General features: G+C 32.9%; 1 protein-coding gene across 1 annotated transcript in view; it reads left to right on the forward strand.

Moving 5' to 3' along the window:
* The window catches only part of LOC117117895 (run domain Beclin-1-interacting and cysteine-rich domain-containing protein-like), a 33,528-nt gene that overhangs the window by 8,135 nt on the left and 2,369 nt on the right, over positions 1-23,024 (forward strand). The window contains exons 4-13 of the mRNA XM_033262372.1: positions 1,286-1,392; positions 7,603-8,413; positions 12,627-12,742; positions 15,105-15,321; positions 15,739-15,795; positions 18,083-18,196; positions 19,975-20,144; positions 20,795-20,875; positions 21,653-21,726; positions 22,479-22,782. Coding sequence (XP_033118263.1) covers positions 1,286-1,392; positions 7,603-8,413; positions 12,627-12,742; positions 15,105-15,321; positions 15,739-15,795; positions 18,083-18,196; positions 19,975-20,144; positions 20,795-20,875; positions 21,653-21,726; positions 22,479-22,782 — 2,051 coding nt within the window. The remainder of the gene's footprint in view (positions 1-1,285; positions 1,393-7,602; positions 8,414-12,626; positions 12,743-15,104; positions 15,322-15,738; positions 15,796-18,082; positions 18,197-19,974; positions 20,145-20,794; positions 20,876-21,652; positions 21,727-22,478; positions 22,783-23,024) is intronic.

The following is a 23,024-nucleotide window of genomic DNA, read 5'->3' on the forward strand; positions in this document are numbered from 1 at the left end:
CTCTATTTCTACATTTTCCCTTGCATCCTCGCCTTTTTTAAGCTGAATATGGATTCCACCATAGTCAATTAGCTTGTGTAAATAGTAATTTTAGAATCCGCTATTTTTAGACCTATTTTTCATAATGCTAATTTTTTCCTTGCCCTTAACAACAGTGTAATAAACATCTTAGGCATATTTCTTAGGCATATACTTTGTTCATTGTAAATTGTTTCAATTGGCCAAATATTTTAATCCCGATTTTTTATTACTGATCTTTTGAATCTTTTGTGTTGGTTGCTTATGTATGATTTTAGGTAAAGATGTTTGGTATAGGATAGGTACTTAATAGGGCTTGCAATTCTGACAATCCTCTTTTAATGAACGTCTTGTATGTTTTTGTCTTGTATTGCTTTTAACTGGTTATTAAATAAATTAAAAAATAAGGAGGGGGAGGGGCCTAAGTTAAAAAAAAAAAAATGAGGGAATAAAAGAAATTTACAGAACATTTAAATTCTAGTGTCTGACAGTGTCATATCCAAAGAGCCGTTGACATAAAGATTTCGTACCTCAGCCAAGAGGTACGCTAGGTGGTATTGACCCTCTCTGTAAAATTCACTTACTAATTTTAAATTCCAGGATCCGCCACTGTTTAGTGTTGTACTTTTGTGGCAAATCATCTTCTATCTATGGTCTTAATGTTGGAATGTTGACAATTAGTAATACTTTTCATGGTTGGTGGGGGTGGAGGTTTGTGAAGACTTTTGACATCTCCCGGGGGATCTGCGAAGCTGCGATGGCAAAGAGTTTGGAAACCACTCCAAATAGGATACTTGACCCATTTTAAATGAGGAAATAGAAGTAAAAATATCAATAAGAAACAAGAACTTTAAATATGAAAGTGAAAGTAACTTTGAAAAATAGTTTATGATGGAAAAAATCCAAAACTTGGGGTTTAGGTGAAGGATAGAAATGATGTTATCAATATAAAATATAATTTGGCTGAAGTAATTTAGTACATTAAATTACAATGTAAAACCCACAGAAATCTTCTCTCCCCTCTCAATCCCATCTTCATTTCCCTCACCCTCACCCAAAGAGAAATATATTAAAATGAACCAGTCAATGACAGACAGCTGACCCTTAACCAGCAAGTTTCAATAAGAGTTTTGTTTGTTTATATGAAATCTAATGAATGGTCTCTCTTTAATATAAGCAGTATTGTTTTTCATATATTAAATTTTATGAACTCAACACGTTGCATGACAAACCTGACCACTATGATTTTATTAATTAATTTTTTTAGACAGTGCTTTTATCCGAAGTCCTCCACATTTCTTGGCCCTTTACCTTTGTTTGCAAGCAGTGGAGCGTAACGATATATCTGTGTTAGCTGATATTGATCCATCTCTGGTAAGTAAAATCTCTATTTTTTGATATTTTATTTTGTTATATTGTCTTCATCAACAGAAATTATGAAATTGATGGTATGAATCTGAAACATATTTGATTTTTTAAAAATAAAGTTTCATGTTTGTTTACATCCTTGTAGATTTATAGCTCAGCTGCAGTCGATAGATTACAATAATTATGATGGATGATAATTGAAATTACATTAGATAACATAAAAAATTGGACTTAATTATTAGTATTCATTTTTAAAAAAAATATGTATTTTATTCAGTTTTGTGCAATATATGCAAACTATAAACTAGGAGTATCTACTGTAGGCCTACTAATTACAATAAATAACATTTAAAATAATTAAACCTAATAATAATAATAATTGGTTTTGTTGTTTTTTTCTTTATATAATACAAAAAGTATGTTTACTGCAAACTAGGATTAAACATAACGGTACATACTGTAAATGCTCGAATAAGCGCCGCGTCGCTTATAAAATGTTCGGAGGCTTCAGTGCGGCGCTTATTCGAGAGTGGCGCTTATAAGAGAGCGGCGCTTATAAGAGAGCGGCGCTTATAAAAACATATTGGGGTGACGCTTTCCATTCCCGTTCCCATGTTACCTATCCCACGTGTTCCCGTAATTCAGTAAACCTATCATAGGTAATATATAATCGTAAATAAACGTTTATAAAGAAATGCTTGTGTCTTCATTGCATTGTTCATATTAACACTATACATTGTATTTAAAACCTGTTACCCTGTTTCTTAAAGTGTTTCTTTACACACAGAAAAATATATACTCTCGCTTAAGCGCTGCGTACACTATTTGAGAGAGAGCGGTGCTTAGCGAAAAAAAATCAGGTTTGGTGTGGCACATTTGAGAGCGCCATTTATTCGGAAGCGGCTCTTAAGCATTTACGGTATTATTATTAATTTCAATGAATAGCCTGCAAAAAATAGGTCTACTGCATGTTGATTCTTTTTTCTTCAAGTAACATATTTTTGTATAATATTTTTATAATACAAGAGTGTATTGTTTACATCAGGCATAATATAATCAATTGTGTAGATGATTGTCATTGATGGAACATATAATTTTTTTTAATTAATTTATTTAACAGCATCTTTATATGGATAACATAATGAGTGATTAACTGTTTTACAATATTTTCCTGTTGTACAGATTAAAATAATGATAAAAAGATAAGATTTGAAAAATTTAACTTAAGTACAGGTGAAGGTATAAACAAGTTCTATAATAATTATTTAGACGTACCACATTCTATAATTAGGTCCATAAACTTTTGATTAAGAAATACTCTCATAAAAAGAAAGTGATTAACTGTTAACTGTTTTACAATATGGTCCTGTTTTACACAGATTAAAATCATGATAAAAAGAAAGGATTTGAAAAATTTAAACTTTAATACAGGTATAAATAAGTTTTATAATAGTTATTTAGAAGTACCACATTCTAAAACTAGGTCCATAAACTTTCGATTAAGTATACTCTTTAAAAAAAAAGTTACACACACTGCTGCAAATTCTTGCCATGGTTTGTTTTTACTGCAGATTTATTTGCTGGTGAGTGAAACTTAGTACAAAAGCATAGTTGGGAGTACATTTTATTTTTGTTATTACTGCTGTCATTATTGCTACTATCATTATGAATACTGTATTATTCTTATTCTTTCTATTCTTCATATTTTTGTTTACTATACTCATTGCTAGACTTTACCATCTGTCTCGTTATTGGTAAGTTAGATGTTACATTGGCGCTGATTTCTGTCTCTTCTGTCTGTGGTGTTTTTTTGTCCGGGTATGTGCTGTGAACATGGTTATAATATTGGATATTTAAATACCTGAAGTAAACAGTTATAAGTATAGTTATTTTATTTGAAAGCAAAAACTGGTACTAGCTTTTGTGATAGACAATAGTTTTATTAAAGTCCAACTGAATGGCCAATCAGTGTATAATACAAAATTTACATTGCAACACTATCGTAGTGAGTACAGTACCAAGAGTCAAAAATTTTGTTTAAAAAAATTATTTTATACTGAGCAATTTGAATGTAAGGATTATAAAAGTGTATGAATTTTTCTAAGTTTATGAAATTGTATATGACTCTACTGATTATATGAAAGTATAAAACATGTTTACAAGAAGTTGCAGCCCATGACCAGGAAGAGTTTCATTAAAAAAAATATTCTCTTTTAATAAGTTACATATTATAAAGAAATTCAGTTGTTTGGTTGTATAGCTCAGCACAGCCAGGACTTCATTTGTTATTTCCTGGACACAGGTCCTGTACAATTCCCAACATTTATGTATTTCCTAAGATTTTGGAAAAACCATTGTTTTCCTTTGATGTCTTTGGGGGTCATTCAACATTATCAACATTTTCACAAGTGTACAAACAGTATGCTTGGGGGAGGGGATAGCAAATTTTGTACATTATTGCATTCTGTATGCATAAAAGTGTTGATTCAAAATAACATGCAATATGTAAAATAATGGTAAAATTATTATCTAACCATGGATATTGATTATATTCATTTTTAAGCAACCAAGTACATTGCCTTAGTCGACTTAACAAAAAAATGGAGAATGGTTTTGCAAAATCAACATTTTTTTGTACCCTTTCAGACGGGAGGGAAGGGGTACCTGAAAAAGAGTAGTACTGTTTGTACACTTGTGCAAATGTTAATAATTGTGAATGACCCCTTAGCTTTGTGAAAAGAAAAACAAATATTTTAATGCTGTCAATTTTTTTTTAATTGATACTTTTTTTTTGCTTTTGTATGCAAAATGAAATACAAAATTAAACCATTCTTTACTAAATTAAATAATTAATTCAGAACCATTAAACAATGAAACAGATAGCAAATGATAAAAATGGATCAGTCAGTATAAAGCAGTCAAATAATGAGAGTAGTATGAATATTGTATAGAAAAAAAAGAATTAATTTAGATCAACCAAAACATGAGAAAATGAGATAAACTAAAAATCAAGCAAAATACAGCCTTAAAATACCTAACAATATTAATAAGTTACTATCAGGTTGGGCATTGTGGTTGACATAACTATAATATAGTACTTTGCTATATAAGTCTATAGTTACCATAAAAGACCTTGACCTTTTATACCCTTATTTCCTGTTACCCAAAATATAGATTAAGAATGCATTTTTTAAATACACAACAAAATAGTAGTCACATTAACATAACTGGAGATTCAATAATCTTTGTGTATTTATGCTGGTTGTTAAACACTGCAATCTGAATGAGCCAGGCCTTGCTATGGTCTACTGAGCACTAGAGACTAACACACTTCACTGAGTCTTGGCTCATTATCTTCGCAAAATACACATTTACAGAGCATTCAGCGATCAACATGTTCCTTGTTGTGTCAGTGATCATCTTTAATTTTAGTATTGCTTGTGAATAATATATAAGTTGAAATCAAAGGTAGGGTAATGTATTTAATTCAAGGGGGTAATTACATAATAGTTGGTTTGTGAAGATATTTTGACTGTGATTATCATGAGACTGTTCACTAATGTCTTGCGATATTTATTTCTAGACATATCGTCAGCATTGATCATTATATTATTACTGTAATTTCCCCATATGCTGTACAAAATGTTTTGCTGTTACTACTAGATAATACCTTAAATCCTATTGAAGATAAAAAAGATGTACTGTACATTTTAATGTGCCATATTGCTGTACCAATCGTGATGTATTTCCTTAGCCTGATATTCTGAAGTGCTTTGTTGGGCATGCCAGTGAATTGATTTTTTTAAGCTGGTATTTTCACTATCTAGTTAATAATTTGTAATGAGATTCCAGAATCTTCCATACTTTTTGTCTTGGACTAATTCATAATACACCAGTGTTCTCCCGAAGCCGTTTTACCTGTCAATTTTACCAGTAAAAATAACTGACCAACCAGTAAAAATTGTGTGTTGGTAGAATAAAAAAGTACATTATTAGGCCTAGGTTGACTAGGCTGCCCTTCTTTCAATAAGCAAACATCATTCCTTTCCAGGCCTAAGCTATGATTACGTATTATTGTTTTTTGAAGCCATTTAAATCCACTTAAAATTGGTAATATCTGAAGTTGTGTGCGCTTAGCTGGCTCTATATGGACAAATTTACCAGAAAAAATTTTTTAATTGGGAGAACACTGTACACCACATTAAAACTGATTATTTGTTTTTATATACTGTACACTGTAGTTGTTCTTTAGTGCTGATTTGTTTCTGTTGCTATTGGCAGTTTTAATGTTATCTGCATATTATTATTATCATTGTGTAAATTATTGTACTGATATTTTTAGTGTTTGGTTACAATTAGTTTAATTACTTCATCCATACCTGGCTATCCTGTATTCTTTATTATTATTATTTATCATTAGTGTACCCTTAATAAATGATTTAACAATGGTAATAGAACTAATGATGATAATTTGTTATTTTAACAATTGCCTTGCCCGGTGGGGGTCCAGGGGGCAAAGCCTCCTGGAAGCCACGGATATTTGATGAATTATGGCAAATTTTTATTATTGTTATTGTGGTTGTTATGTTAAGAAAAAAGTTGTTATGAAAAGTTAACACAAACGATATGGTGGCTAAACAAATATTACATGTAAATATTTTTTTATTTGTTTGCTCCCTGACAAAATTTATCGTCTTCCCGACGGGGGGCTATAGCCCCCCAGCCCCCTCTGGCGCCACCCCTGCTCATCACATGCACACATTTTATCTTTCAAATGCGGTGTCAGCAGGTATAAACATTTTTCAAATTTGACAAAGAAACTGTAAAGATTTTTTTTTTCCCAACACTGGCCAGGAGGATGTTAAAAGAATTGGCTATATGACAGCGACTGTACAAGTATTTATGAATATGATGATGTTAGGACCCTGATTCTCCACTTCTCTGGACAGGGGTGCATTTTATAACCGCTCACAATATTGCGATCCCGGGGAAGACACATAATTCAATTTCTGTACATTGTTCAGTATACTGTATCATTATATAAATATGTAAAATTCATTTTTTAATTGAAAATATGGATTGTTACAGTGAGAGACGTGTGTGTTGAAAGCACCATGATCACTAAATGATGGAAAATACCAGTGGTATTATACTGTAATGTAGAAATCTGCAGAATTATTATTAGTATCCCTGGTCATGGGAGGGCCTGGCAGTGGTGAGCACTTTGTGAAAGGAGCGAGGAACCAAGGCTGGGTGCTGAAGTCCCGGTATGGTCCAGGGAGGCTACAGTACTTTAATGAAATTTTTTTCTGACAAAAATTGCCAACCACAAGATAAACCAGTCAAATTGTGATCCATGCCTCACCAAGTAATGTATTCTAAAAATTATGCTTATATTTCTTGAAAGAACACTATAAAGAAATATAAGCATAATTTTTAGAATACATTAAAATCAGATTTAACTTTATTTTGTATTTATTTATTAAAGGCCTGCCTGGTCCACCTTGTGCTGCAACTGCCAGTGGATGCACTAATCTTTGTAATGCACAATGTCCAACCTTCTCCAACCAAACCAATTTCATTCCAAGTCATTGACTAGAGGAACTGTGACTCTACTTAAATGCTCAAAACTTAAAGATGTACTGTACTGTACTGTACTGTACTGTACTGTACTGTACTGTACTGTACTGTACTGTCGCTTGAAAATGGCCAAAATCATAAAAAATAATTTTTAAATTAACTTGCTCATTTTGCAGTAACATACAAATTATTAACTTGAGCATAGAAATTATTTAAATTAAAAAAAAAAAAAATGTGTTCCCTGATTTTTTAACTGGATAATTGTAATAAAGATAACAAAACACTTCCAGTGACTGGAAGTGTTTCTATTATTTTTTCGCTGTAAAATGATGGTTTTTATGGGTAAGCATCTTTTAGATTCACTAATTTTTATGTTCAAATTTTTATGTTACTTCAAAATGGGCAAGTAAATTTCAAAAATGATTTTTATGATTTTTTTTTGCAGGGGCAGTACATCTTTAACGTTATGGAACATGCTTCATAGTTTTTACAACATTCTTGCTCATACAAAAATAATTTAATATTAATCACCATTATTAACATCAATATTGGGAATAAGAATATATGAAATTTATTTAATTGGACAATAATTCTCAGTATCAGAATTAATGAAGGTTTCTTTTATTTCTTTCTCAGCTCCGGAAACAAAAGTTGTGTCATACTCGGAGCGCCTCCTTACCAGGAGGGGCCCCATTCTACAAGACCATGCCCATTATGCAACGTAAACCATCTTGTAGTGAAATGACTCCTCCACACTTCACCTCTCCTAAAACTGAGAGTATTCTAACCACTTCAGGTGAACATGCCTTACCATCCCCACCCAGTGCTGACTCACTTGGTGAGAGGAGAACTTCTGCAAAGGATGCCCTTACATTTGTTTTACAAGGTAGCAGTTCTCGGAATAACGACAAAATGACACAGATTACACACGTTGCTACTGACCCTTTGTTGAATCAGAGTTTCTTGCCTGGGGAGTTAGATGGACGTTTAGAACAATCCCCACTCATGAATGACAATGACAAAAAAAGCGACGGTCGGACAAAGAAAAAGGGAATATGTGATTGTAAAACAAATGCTGCAATTGATTCGGAATGGAGAAGCGAGATGGAGGCAGCTCTTGTTCACGGTGGCGGTAAGGCATACTGCCGTCTTTGTGGAAAAAAACTGAAGTTGAGAAATGATACTAATTTAGTTAGAAGGAACTCATCTCGGAGCAGTCTCCTCAGTTCGTCGTCTACTTTACCACCTCAAAATAATCAGCTCTTTGGTGACGATGATGATGTAAAACCACAAATGGTGGCTCATAAGAAGAAGAGGCGAACCTTGCAGAAAATGAATAGTGTGTCGTCTACCAACCTGGATGTTATGGGGGAGGATGAATTAGATGGCAGTGTTTTTTCATTACCTAGCAGTGTAGAACATAGGACTGAGAGTTTACTTGAAGAAGGTAAGAACAATCTTTATACTGTAGCTAAGAGAATGAATTATTTTACAAATTTCTTAAACAGTTAATATAGTAGGTTGTACAAGTTGAGCGAGACAAATGGCCAAGCGGTCAAGGCAGGGGCACCGTGATCATAGTCAACAATATCGCCACAGGTTCGCGGCTGGCTCGCTCCTATAGTTCTGGTGGTGGAACAAGTATTCTCGGATAAGGCCTAGTGTATACAAATGCTCATGTGCGAGATGAGTAGGGGGTTACCCCATTGTACTGGTTCAATCGGCCCCTGTCGTGGACAGATGAAAGTGCGCCGGTTTACTGGCTGTAGAGGACATGAAGTGACCCTCAGGGGAGGAGAAAGTTATTGAAAAGTGCAACATCTAGTCCCGAGTACATAGAGACCTAATATTATCTGTGCTTATTATTATTATTATAGAATTTAAAAAAAAAAAATTCTGTCATGAATACTTGTTGCTTGTATAGCACTTTTCCTTGTCATTTTTCCTGGTCATTGGGTCGGCATACTTACTGTAAGTGTTTCTGTCATATTGGCGCAGTAGCAGGCAACCCCACCAGGTACCCATTTTCTCCTGGGTGGAGAGTAAGCAACGCAGATAAAGTGCCTTGCTCAAGGACAAGTGAAATGCACAGCCTGGGATTGAAACCCCAACCTCGAAGTTGGGAACCAAACCGTTCCTGCCGTGTCAAACCACCTCCACGAATATCAACATTTACTATATGTAAACCCCACCACGTACCCACCTATGGAGAGAAGCAATGCAGATAAAGTGCCTTGCTCAAGGACACAAGCGAAATGCAAGGCATGGGATTGAAAACCCAACCGCGAAACCAAACAGTTTCTGCTGTGTCAAACTGCTTCAACATTTACTATTTTTTAAAGAGACATAGATTAGAACACTTAATTACTGTACACACATTTTTACCTCAGAAATCACTACAATAAAAACCAGCCAAAAGTTATCCAGAAAATATAGAAACTTGTATTGTAGTGAATTGGTAGTTGGCTAGAATTTTAACACTGCCCTCTACATCTTATTATTCTTAATGCATGTACTTCAGTACAGTTACGTAGTATGTATTAATTGTACTCTAGTTCTGACTGCATTGTTTTATTTACTGTATGATAATCTCCTAGGAACATCTTGACTGATGAGAATCCCCTAAAGAGCGCCCTCAAAGTATAGTTTTCTCTGTAATGAACTATTGTTGAGACAACCCTCAATATCCTCCGTGATGAAACTGATAGCAGGAAATTCAGTGACAAATTTTCAATAGAGTGCTGATGATGTCGTGCTACATTGTGATTACTATATTAAAGGACCAATACTATTACAAGAGAGGTACCCTAAATATAAACGGTTTTTGCATCAAAAGTTCAATTCAGTTTGAAATTGAGACCAGATGATTGTTTTCTATCAGATGCTACTTGTGTTGTTGAAGGAAATTTACTTTCGTCTACTTTATCTTTGATTGGTTTTAGTAAAATCTAACGGTAAAGAATCTGAGAGAAAGTTTCTAACACTCTTTTTGAATGATTTCGGGATTTCATCCAATTTTCAATACAGTACTGTAATTCTGAATAGCAATTATCTTGAAGTGGTACTGTATCATTGGATTTACAGGCAAATTAAAACACATGTTGCCAAAAAGGATATAATCCAAGCGATGTCAGTTTATGTAAAACTACAGATCATCCAGAAATTGCAACTGATTTTAGTGAATCTTCAGTAATTGTATCATTTCAATATTTTACTCTGAGTAATCACCTATCCGGGACAGTATAGTTTCAGTGCAATTTTTGTGTGGATGTCATAAATTTATATCAGAAAATTGGAGGCACCTATGGAAGAATTGAACTGTATTTCACACGTATTTAAATTTCACAAGATCAAGCGTATCAACTGCCAGTGTAGTGTACGCAAGGAAAAGAAGCGGTTTCGACAGTGCGTAGCCCTCCAGTGCTCCACATATGAAGGTGAAGACCACAGATCTGATCATTTTGACTGGGAATTCTAAAATTGTTAAATTTAGTTATTCTATTTTCAATTAAAATAAAATAATGTATTTTTATGCGATTTTACTGTAAAAATAATGTCTTATATCAGGGGAGATTAATTTTTGGTCAAGGTGATTGACTATCATCGGGATGGAGGAGGGGTAGGGGGTGCTTTGAAATCAGGATGGTGGAAGTGGCTGAAGGATTTATTAACTTTAATTTGATTCTTGTTTTTATAGTACCTCATCTCGTACGTGCTTGTTTGCAAGTTCGCATTTTTTTTTTCTTCAAATAAATGATTCAAAAAAGTCTTTACTTCCTTGATGCCTTTCCATTTTACCTGTTAACAATACTTGTTTTATCAAAGGCTATTTATCAGGCTCCTTTTATTTTTTTCTGGAGGTAGTGTGATTTTGTGAATCATCTCTTCAATATTTAGTATAATGTAAAACCAGTAGGTCCACAGAGGCGTGAACAAGAACAAACTTTATCTTTATCTTTAATTAGATCTTAATCATTGATCTATAAATTTAAGGTTGAACTTACAATGGCATGTTTTAAAAGTTAGAAACTTTTATTTTAGAATCTCCCTAGTGACTTTTGGAATGAACTCTCTGAACTTAAGATCTCTATACAGTATAACATACAGTACTGTAATTAGTGTAGAAATGGCTCAGATGAGGAACTCTGGGAAACACTCTGCTGATTGATAAATTTGATTGATTATCTTTTTTGTATGGGCGGCCGTTAGATACAAGATACTCCACTGCCTCTACTATACTGCCCTCATCGGAGCTTTTGAGATTACGATAAATTGTTTAAAGTAGTGTAGTTAAATTTGTTGATAAGTGCATAACTAGTGGCAGTGAAAGGTGTGGGGGAAAAGTTGGAAATGCCAAGTTTCCTGTTGATCATAACTTTTATGAAATAAAAAGGAAGAAAAACTTAAAAATGTCCTAGTTATCTAAATAAAAAGCAGAGCAATCATTAGAGTATTGTATTATTTACCAGCAGTTTTAGAACAATTGACATTCAATTTGTATGACTCATAATTGATGGTGTAATCTAATCTATTAAATAAACTTTTAAGGTGGTTAATAGGAAGTCTTTGTATCTTTGATAACATTCCGAGGCCCTTAGGATGTTTGAAGGCAAGCATAGTTTCATCGTGTGTACTCTAACATTCCCTATTTGCTAATAATAACATAAATATATATTTGTGTAATTTTGGGATGGTTTTTCAAGAGAAATATTTCATAGGCATACTCACTTTCTCTAAAACAAACAATTTTATTTGCCCTCAGTAATTTTTTATCTGTAGAGTAGGAAGTGCTGTGTTACAAACAATTTAGAAATCAAATCGTGATTTGGTATTAAATTTGTGATCTAGTTCATGCCCTGTCGATTATTAGATTAAAGTTAGTATAAATTGTTGTTATTATCTGATTAGACCGTGTATTTGAATGCTAATTAGCTTTAACTTTATAAATTAATACTAATGATTTTTTAGAAACAAGGTGCTACTAGTATAATTTTTTTTTTTACTAGTAAATTCTTTTATTGTTGACATCAAAGATAATCTTTTGGTTTGTTCTTAGGTTATATACCATATGTTCATAACTGTAATTTTTAGAAGCAGTGTTGAAACATTCAGAGGAAGATGGCCATTTTAAATGGAGCATATTTTAGATTAATTGATGTAATATATTTTGTATTTAATCTCTTATCATTAATTTAACAATTTTGAATTTGAAAGAAAATCAATACACTTGGATTAGTACTCATCTCATTAGAACATCAACGTTGTCACCGCTGCTGCTGTTGTCGTCGCCGTTGCCACTGCCGATGTCGGTAATAGACCATACCGTCAATTTCTACCATTCCTTCGCCCACCAACAAAAACAGAAAATCACCCCAAAATTTTTACCTCTTGATGATTGTAAAAATAGTACAATCACAAATAACGTAGTGATTTTAGCCTTCTGTGCGCTGCTCTCATCAACAAGACACATGATTGTCAAGATTTTTTTTTTGTGCAATATCTTGCCATAGGAACGGGATCTGTGGCACCAATATCTTTTATCAGTTGCCAATGGATAGCACTTAAGTCATATATGTATTTAATTGTTGAGTAAATTGGCATTTAATTCCATATTACTATTAATTTATATACTTTTGACTCATCCTATCTTCTGCTACTAGGTTCATTCAGTGTATCTCCTGTTACGGACTGCTACTTCCCACGCCCAGTTGAAGGCCAGTCACTGCTCAGTTTCTTGTCTTCAAAAGATTTCAAAAAGTGTCCTGAATTAGACAGGGTGAGTTTGCAATTAGAACTGCTTCAAAAGCATATTGTACAGTACTGTAGCACCGCTCATTTTTTTTAAACGTAACTTTGAATTAAAGATGTCATAGTAAAAGCTCGAAAACTATCAAACAAATTGTCACTTAAAGAGATCAAATGAAGTTAGCAACTTTCAAAAGATACCTGTATAGCAAAACAATTAATTTTTTTTACAGACTTCTCCTATGAAAATTCTTACATTACACAATTTAAAAGCATGGAAAAAGGAATTGTATTCATTATTTATACATCTTTTAATTGGTAAAGAAATTCTATTGTTAGATTATTTTTAATTGAAAGCTAGATATTATTTAAATTTAGCAAGTCAGGTACATCTTAAACATACATTTCAACTGAAGGAATTGTGTGTTGGGGGTGGGGGAAGTGTATAGTATTAAAATGCTATTGATATACAGTATTTTATTTATTATTAATTATAATTGTCAAAAGTAGAATTAAACATGATAAAACTCTATTCTGTTTTCGCAGAATTTGAAATTTCTCATGGCTAAAAAGTAACTCCACTTTCAAATGCCTTGTAATGAGTTTATAAAGCATCTCATTATTTCATTTACATAGGAGGGCCCCTGATTATCAGCTGACCTTTAGAATAAGAAAAAAAATCTGCGTTGTGGATTTAAAAGTCAATATACTTATGGCATAAAGGTATTATTGAGGAGGAGATCACTCGGCAACAGATCCCTTTGACGTGACAAACCAATGTTTGGATCCCTCATGGGTGTTTTATCTTATTATTAATATTTTTTTGTTAGCAACAACTTGGCAACAACATGCTTTTATACGCTTCAACATGGCAGTTGATCGATAAAACATTTGATTTTAACTCATTACAGTAAATATCTTTAAAATTAACAATTTTCCCCTAATTTATTTTTTTCAGACTTTTAGCATGTTATTATGTGTGTATTTCAGTTCACACACTCATTCACACAAAAATGACTTAGTTTATTAAAATTATCAATCATTCCTTAATTAATATCTGTTAATTAATATCGAGTTTTATCCAATTTATGGAAATTTAAGTTGAAATATACCGTACTTTTAAAGCTCATGTAAATGTTTCATTAAATTCAAAACTCTCTTTTTTACAAATATTAATATGTTTGGTATTTCATGAAAGATAAATATATTAGCTTCAAAGTGGAAATGATTGCGCAGGCATAGTGTTCGACTGTAAGTAGTGCTCACTGAGAAAAGAAGCTCTCCGTTTCGCCATGTTAAATTTTTTTTTGGTAAAACTAAACCTGCTGAGCATTTGGTAGCGGGGAACACATTAGACTTCAAAGGCATTGCGCAAACTTTCTTCACTCGCTGTGGCAGCTTTGTTGTTGGCTCATTTGCATAGCACTGCGTGCGCACAGCTTGTTCGAGTGATCTGCTTCTCAATAATATAGTATAAATATAGTATAAAATGTTGTAATTTGTTGTATGACTTTGGGTTTCCAGTGACTGTGCGTTTAAGTTTGATGCACATCACTTTGTTTTTTTTTATGGTGTGGTACTAGGTACAATAGGATCTAAATGATGTAAAACTTACATCAAAATAGGATCAAAATTATTTGCAAAGAAATTGGTCTGCTGCTTAATTGGCTACATGACTACGAATAATCCGTAGGGAATTGAGGATGTGGCACATTGGCTATGATTGATTCATCTCCAGAGTAACATAAGCACATGTGTCTTTGGTATCACTTTTGTTTAGTTTGGTATTAGGTACATTAAAAATGTATAAAACAGCAGTTAGTGGATGAAAGTGTTTACTCACTGTTCAGGAACACAACGCTAACAAAAACAGAAAACTGCCTAATCATATTTAATCAGAGGATTTTAACAATTTACAATAACATTCTAAATAGAAATAAAATTTAGTTTCAGACATAAAACTGCTTGTAAACACTTTAAAGTTTAAAGAAAAAGTAAAATAAAGTTCAGAATTCTATTAACGAAAGTTCTATGGTTTAATGTTTGTTGATCAACTCACTGGCTATTTGGCTTTGAGCTGGAATGGTCATTCATTTCTAAATAAGATGGAAATAAATAAATAAATTCTCAAAAAAAGGAAAAAAATTGACTAAAAAGTTTACTAAAACAGTGACTTTTTAGGCAGTGTCTCTGACAGTGTAATTACCTCTAGCATTCTGTCGTTACATGAATGTTTATAAATTTAAAATATATTTTTTTAAATTTGTATGTCTTATTTTGCTGCAAGAAAAATTAATTAAAAATCTTTCATATCTTTTTGAATGCCCTGGAACATGTTTCTTGCATCTTGTTTGTTTGATAATATATTGTGTAAAATTAAAATGTCTTTGCAGGAAAATGCTCATTTCTGTATATCAGAGGCTATTATTGCTGCAGTGGAGCAAATAAAGTGCAGATCATTAACAGGTAACGGCAGTGACCATGAGTCCGATGGATCTGATGAGGAGATTCAGGAACTAAAACAACGCATCCGAATAAGGCGCAAAGAACGTCATTCACAAAACGTGCGACCCAAGTATCTTCTTAGTGATGGTGAAAGCAAAACTGAAAGTTAGTTGTTAATGCCTTTTAGCTTTTGTCACAATATTCGTATACACACTAATCAATTGGTAATAATTTAATAATGCTTCCTAAATAAAGTTTTTTAATGTTCTACTTCAATGTATACTGTACGTGCCAAATGTTTTGATTTCAGTCTAATAATGATAAATTGCTTTGTTTGTTAATTTTCTAAGTATGATAACAATATCTATTATAAATTTTGTATGTTTAGTTGCTCTTTCATTTCAATATTTTAGTAAGTCTCTTTGAATTTGAAATTTTTTAATACCTTGATGCAAGTGAACAGATTTTGAATGATGAAAAATGAAGATTAAAATTTTTTATATTAATGATAATATTTTAAATATTTTTTTCTTTCCATTTTACTGTTTTGCAAATGTAAAATTAAAAAAAAATTTTTTACAGCTACTACAACATCAAGTAGTGGAGAAAATTCTCCAGCAGAGAGCTTGGATGATTCAGGTATGTACTGTATATTTATTTTTTGTGATTTTCTTTCGTTAAACAGGTAAATAATATATTACACGCAATTTTTTAGACCCAACAGTGAACAATATTTCTCAAGCACTAAATTTGATGAGGATCATCACCACTGCCCATTCAGTGGATAAATGTGAGCTGTTGTGACAAAATGAGTCTTGTGCAAAAAAATGAAAATTGATTATTGATATACAGTATTTAGGTAGATGATTATAAGCTTTACTTTGTTCTTTGAATCAGGTTCCTAGCATGAGTACAACTGAAGTAAAATCATTTTCAAATTCAGAATGTCTGAAAACGTACTTTAGAGAAAATTGTGTCTGAATATAAACCACTGATAAATTTTGTGTTGTTTTTCCTATCAATTCTGAAAAGGAGCTTTACAAAATCTGCCTTAAAACACTTGAATATATCAAACTAGTGTACATCAGACTCATTTTTTCACGACACCTCTCAAAATTTTCTTTGTGGTCTTCTGCTGATCTAACATGACACGACTTGCTTGACAGTGCAAGTTGTGAAAAACTAGAAGTCTTGAAATGGGGGTGCTGATGGGGGCGCCAAAATGAAGTGGGGGGGGGGGCACACGGCGCTCGATGATCAGTTGATCGGGCGCTAATTCGTAAAAATAAGGTGATTTTAGGTGATTTTTAACTACTTGACCGTGATTTCTGTGGGGGGGGGGTGTGACTGGGAGAGGGGCACATGAGTAATTTTTGGGGGGCATGCACCCCCGCGCATCCCTAGATACGCCACTGTTGCTTGATTAGTTTTGTCTGAAACAAGCTTACAAGTCTGAAGACACATTCTTTTGTCTGACAGACTAAAGATCTGTCTACACTACAAGGTTTATAAAAGTGTAACTTTGGTTTGGCCATGTGTGGTATGTCGTAACCACTTCCATAAAGGTGTAAGATGTCATAATGCCCTTATGTGGGTTTGGTATGACATCATAATGCTTATATTAGATGTATTCATTGTAACCAGATTAAATACCATAACCACAAATTGATAGTAATTTGCATGCAGTTGGATTCGTATTGATCTGCTTTTTTTAACTGTATGATATACAATACTTCCTATGACTTGAGGAAAATGAGTTATCTGGCACCATATAATAATTATGTATGACAACAGGCAAAAGTGTGTGGATAGAATTCTCTGTTTATATTTGGAACAATGTGATGTCCACTGGCACCTCACAGTGATAGTGCATTACAATATGTAAATAAAAATGAATGAGTTCTACAAAATGTAATGGGTTCTACAAAATGTAATGGGTTCTACAAAAATGTAATGGGTTCTACAAAAATGAATGGGTTGTACAAACGTTTAAAGGGTTCTACAAAAATGTAATGGGTTGTACAAAAATTTAAAGGGTTCTACAAAAATGTAATGGGTTTTACAAAAATGTAAAGGGATCTACAAAAATGAATGGGTTCTACAAAAATGTAATGGGTTCTACAAAAATGAATGGGTTCTACAAAAATGTAATGCGTTCTACAAAAATGTAAAGGGTTCTGCAAAAATGTAATGCGTTCTACAAAAATGAATGGGTTCTACAAAAATATAATGCTTTCTACAAAAATGTAATGGGTTTTACAAATATGTAATGCTTTCTACAAAAATGTAATGGGTTTTACAAAAATGTAATGCGTTCTACTAATATGTAATGGGTTCTACAAAAATGAATGTGTTCTACAGAAATGTAATGAGTTCTACAAAAATGTAATGGGTTCTACAGAAAAGAATGGGTTCTACAGAAATGTAATGCATTCTACAAAAATGTAATGGGTTCTACAGAAATGAATGGGTTCTACAAATATGTAATGCGTTCTACAAAATGTAATGCATTCTACAAAATTGTAATGGGTTCTACAATAATGAATGTGCTTTACAGAAATGTAATGCGTTCTACAAAAATGTAATGGGTTCTACAAAAATGTAATGCATTCTAAAAAAATGTAATGGGTTATACACTTGTAATGTTTTTGCTCCTTTGATTAATTTTAATAATTTAGGTAGCAATATCTACAAATTATTATTTGGTTACATGTATATTTTAATTATTAACTGTGACTTATGTATATTTGTATTTTTAACCATTAAAAGTGATGAATGAGTAGCTACTGTAGATTGAGATGGTGCACTAGCTGGTTTGTGAATGCCAATTTATTGAACTCTATTTGCAACAACATAAAGTTTAAAGGATAAAAAAAAAATAAAAAAAATATAAATGTATTCACTTTTATATTATTTATTATTTTAGAACATTTTGAAAGTAGCTGTGCCTCATCAGAAGATGAACTGACTGACAAAAGTAGCAATATGGTATCCATGGCAACAACTGGACTGTCAGGATCGATGGCATCTCTGTACTCGGGTATGAATCAATTGGTATTCATAATTTATGTGTCATAGTCAGGTTTAGGTGATCGCTGCTACAGCGCATCACCTATTGTTCTTAAGATTTTTAAAATTTATTTATTAATTTATTTACTTTTCCTTTTTTATTCTTTCTCCCATTTTTTTGTTCGGGGCTATTCTAAAAAATGGCACAGGTTCTATCCTTGTTATTTGGCTAGCAGATAAATCTACATCTGAAGTTTTGCAGGTGACTTTATGTGTGACGTCACAGTTGCGTGACGTCATATACGTGCCATTTTTTGAAATGTTATGATTGATCATAAATTCCTTACCAAGAGGCATTTTTCAATGAAACTTGACACAAGTATACTTTAAATGGAGGGTCAACTTTTTGTACTCATCAACGTCTGCACGCACGTCATAGCGTGCCCATACACGTGCGTTAAAATTCCAAAATGCTCAAAATCACTTTTTGACTAAATTAGAGCATGTTTCAGGCCATTTTGAGCATTTTGTTCCGTGTGAGCATTTTCACGCGCATAATACATATGGAAGCTATGAATTATGTTTTTTTTATATATTTGGACACTGTATTCACAAATTTCCATTCTTTTTCAGTCATTTTAGGGCCAATAACAATCCCATATATGTGTATTGAACATACAAATCCGTGGTATTAAAATAAGGATCAGAAATATTTATACTGTATTATGAAAGTGATAACAATGTAGTTCCTGTCTAATTGTGAAATATAGAAATCACCTCAAAAATTTACTAAACCCATTGAATAAATCATTTGAATGTATCAGTTTTTTTTTTTTATTGATTTAATTTATAGAAAATCCTTCTGCCTTATTACCAACCAATTTAAGAATCTATTAAAATATTAGGTTATGCATGCATCTGTTAACACTGTGGCTTCCTAAACTATATATTTTTTGTTGCCCATTTACCAAAACATGTTTACACAGACATAAACCATCATAATTACATGTCTGATGAAGTGGCTGGAAAATACTTTGGGATGAGAAAATTTCCATGACAGGTACACGAGTTTCCTCTTTCGACTGTTTTCGCAAATTTCAAAATATGGAAGTTTCTTCCAGAACAGCAAACCACACTTTTTATTGCAGTTATAAAGTTTAATTCCTATTTATAACCTTTGAGATTATTGAATATGGAGAGCGCCACCACATGGCATCTTTTTCACATTACCTGTAATAAACAACAAACATATGATGTTTTGTATTAGATTATTACATTCACAAATCATTCCTGCTAAAACTTTGTGGACTGGCCAGCCAGTTCACATAATTACAAATGTGCTTTGTTTTCTGCATGCGTGTTGTCATGCAATTTTAGCATAATTGTTACGTGATCTAATTTTTAAATGTACCAAGTTTAGAAATAATGTACCAAGGTTTTGATTCAAATGTTAAATATACCAGTATATTTATTATTTTAGCTCAATATAGGGAGTGTATACAGCATTTATTTGAGATTATGTTTATTTAATTGATACACTAGCTTTGACCCAACATCCAAAATGTCAGTGAGCTATTTTATTTGGGCATAAAATTGCTGTCTAAATTCCTCATTATTATTAATATATCATGTTAATAATTGTGAATTATGTATTATATCTCATTTCTTTTATTTTTTGAAGGTTGTTAAGACAGGAATAAGGAAATTGAATTATCCTTCACAAATATATCTTGATGATAAAGACTGGTGACCTTTAGTTCATGTCTTATTTACATATTCAATTGTTTGTTTCACTTGCTTATATTCCAGATGCTGATGTACGTAGGGGTGTCGTAGCTGCAACGCGGTTAGTGCCTGCTGTTCCGTCCGTAACGGCAGAAGCTGTCGCCCTCTCTCTGCTTCAAAAGTTTTCTGAGAAGCATCTTCCTGCCGCTTCAGACCTTGCATGGATGGTGACGGAGCACGATGCCCCACAAGCAGTATGTCCACTTCGCACTATGTACAGTAGTATTGATAAGATGATAATGATTATGATGCCTGTCAAAATGTGAACATCCGGAAAATCCATCTTTGTGATTGAATTTGTAAACATACAACTATCTCAAGAATATTTTTGTGCATGTTTCTATTCAGACAATAATGGTGTACCCTCAGTGTTGTGCTAATAATCCTTAGAACTGCTTCCTTTATATATTTAAGTAATTTTCAATTGAAAATTTGGAATGAGAAAATATTTTCTCTGCAGTTAAGATACAACAGTAATACTGTTGCTATATTTGTGTGTAAGGCTTTTGATTTTTAATATTAACAGTAAAAATATAAGCAGGAAATTGATAGGTAATCATTTTTTAAAGAACAATTCAACCTTTTTTTTCTTTTTTACATATTTTAACACAGAGAGTGTATAGTTAAACTGAATTACAGTAGAACCTCTCCTTTGTAACACAACAAAAGGAGACGCTTTTCCAGCCACAAAGCGAGGGAAAGTATGTATTTTAACACTAAGGCCAACACCTGTTTAGGGCAAATTTTTGAAAGGGGTTCTACTGTAGTTGTTTGATACATTTCTTTATCACTCACATTTTGGTTCTGATTATTGTGATGTTTTTTTTATTTCTTTATGTTGCAGCTTCTTCCACTCCCCAAATCTGTGCCAATATCCCCCGACCAGGCTGACAATATCAACACCTCATCCCTTACTGGTAAAAATGTAAGAACATTAAACATTTTATACAATAATATTGCTTTATTTCTTTTTGATTGTTAATTGTCTTCAATAATTATCATACTGTTATTTTCTTTTACTTAACTCATCTTTACAAGTTGCAATCATTACATTATCAATTAATATCATCATCATTGTCAATTAATCATCATCATCTTCATCATCATTATCATTATCATCATATCATCTTTATCATCATAACATATCTTCATTGACATCATCACCATCATCACAATAATTAATTTTTTTCTGTCTTACAAATGATAGGCTTCTACAATTTGAGCAGTTTTTGTCTAAATTATACTCACTTAATTTCTTTCTTTAGTTACAATATCTTTAAATATTTTAAGAATGATAATGATGATCAATTTGTAAGACCTATAATGTATTGTTTATGTCTGATGTCAGGGCCTCTACCTGTAAATGTATTGTTTATGTCTGATGTCAGGGCCTCTTCATGTTAGTATGCTACTTCTGTTATGCTTTTATGGAAATACCAAGCTTTGACTCAAAGGATAGAGTACAGTACTACATAAAATACCCCTTGCACCCCCTCTCCCACACACACCCTCACCACACATACCCACCCCTCCCTAAAATCCCCCACCACACCACACATCCCATACGCCTATATATGGACTAAAGCATAATCGATACAGTCATGCATTAGAAACACTTTTTATGTTTTATATATTTGTATGACACTTCTCTCTTAATATTTGTTAAGGTAATTATTTCTTATGTTTTACTACGTTTTTACAGACACGTATACGAGGCAACTTAGATTGGGCGCCACCTAGGGCTCAGATAGTATTTAATGTACATCAGACTCAAAAGTAAGCTATCTTCAAAAACTGTCTTCGACTTTTTATAGTGATACAGTACATGTAAGATAGGAAAGATGCGAACTCAAAGTGGTTCATTTGTTGTTTCTGAGTTTCCTAAGTGCTTGACATGCCACTGAACTATTTTTGTAGTTTACACCCCTCCTCCCCTCCACATTTGAGTAGCAAGCTGTTATTTGTATTTTATGCAAATGAGTTGATTACAGCCATGTTACAATTTGAGAAGTTCCATTTGATAAATATGATTGCATAAATGGAGTGTGCTGTGAATCTTGTCAAGGAATCAACTTGATTACAGCCTTGTTACAATTTGAGAAGTTCCATTTGATAAATATGATTGCATAAATGGAGTGTGCTGTGAATCTTGTCAAGGAATCAACTTGAACTTAGATGTCAGCATAAGCAGTGTCAACTTGCATTTTACTTTAGATATTACATTGATTATAGGAACATCAGCCCTCACAGAGATTTTATATAGGTTAAGATGTAATATAATTATAAATATAAATTAGTATCCAATAATGGTATGATTTGTGTTCAGTGCTGTTATGAAATATTATAACATTAAATATTTGTATGCCATTTTGTATTTTTTTTATGTTAAAAAATTAAAAACGGCAGTGGCAAAACCCATATGTCACCTCCCCCCCCCCCCCCCCCCACACCCAACCTAAATTGTCCCCTGGTTTATCATCTCCACCTCATATCTTGAATGTTTATAATTTTTTTTTGTCTTCCATTAGGAGGAAAGTTGTGATGATGAAGCAGAACCAGCGTTGTGCAGGTTGTGGAATGAAAGTGGAAGTTGGTTACCAGAAACGATTACGTTACTGTCACTACCTCGGCAAATACTTCTGCCATTGTTGCCATAACAACTCAACCGCCGTCATTCCAGGCCGTATTCTTGAGAAGTGGGACTTCCGTAAATACAGCGTTTCAAATTTTGCATTGGAACTGTTGCGCAAGATGCATAATGATGCACTTTTTAATGTACATGACAGAAATGCTCAGTTATATCGAAGAATAAATGCTTTAGAACAGTCTAGGGTGAGTATAATGTACTTAATATTAATAGTGTAGTTTTATATAGCACACAAACCCATCTAATGTAAGATGCTCAGGGCGCTTGAAATGTGGACTTGTGTATTGTACAACTTTCTGCATCTTTCTGCATCTCCCTGAGTGCAAATATGCTCAGATATATATATATTGTTCTCCTATCTGAGGTTGGGGCTCTGCCACTGTCTGTTTGATAATGTGTAATCAAGCCAAGCAAAAACTCTTCTCTT

Source organism: Anneissia japonica, unplaced genomic scaffold (genome assembly GCF_011630105.1).
Source record: "Anneissia japonica isolate Jap-2015-1 unplaced genomic scaffold, ASM1163010v1 scaffold287896_len759773_cov187, whole genome shotgun sequence".
In the NCBI taxonomy this organism is placed as follows: domain Eukaryota; kingdom Metazoa; phylum Echinodermata; class Crinoidea; order Comatulida; family Comatulidae; genus Anneissia; species Anneissia japonica.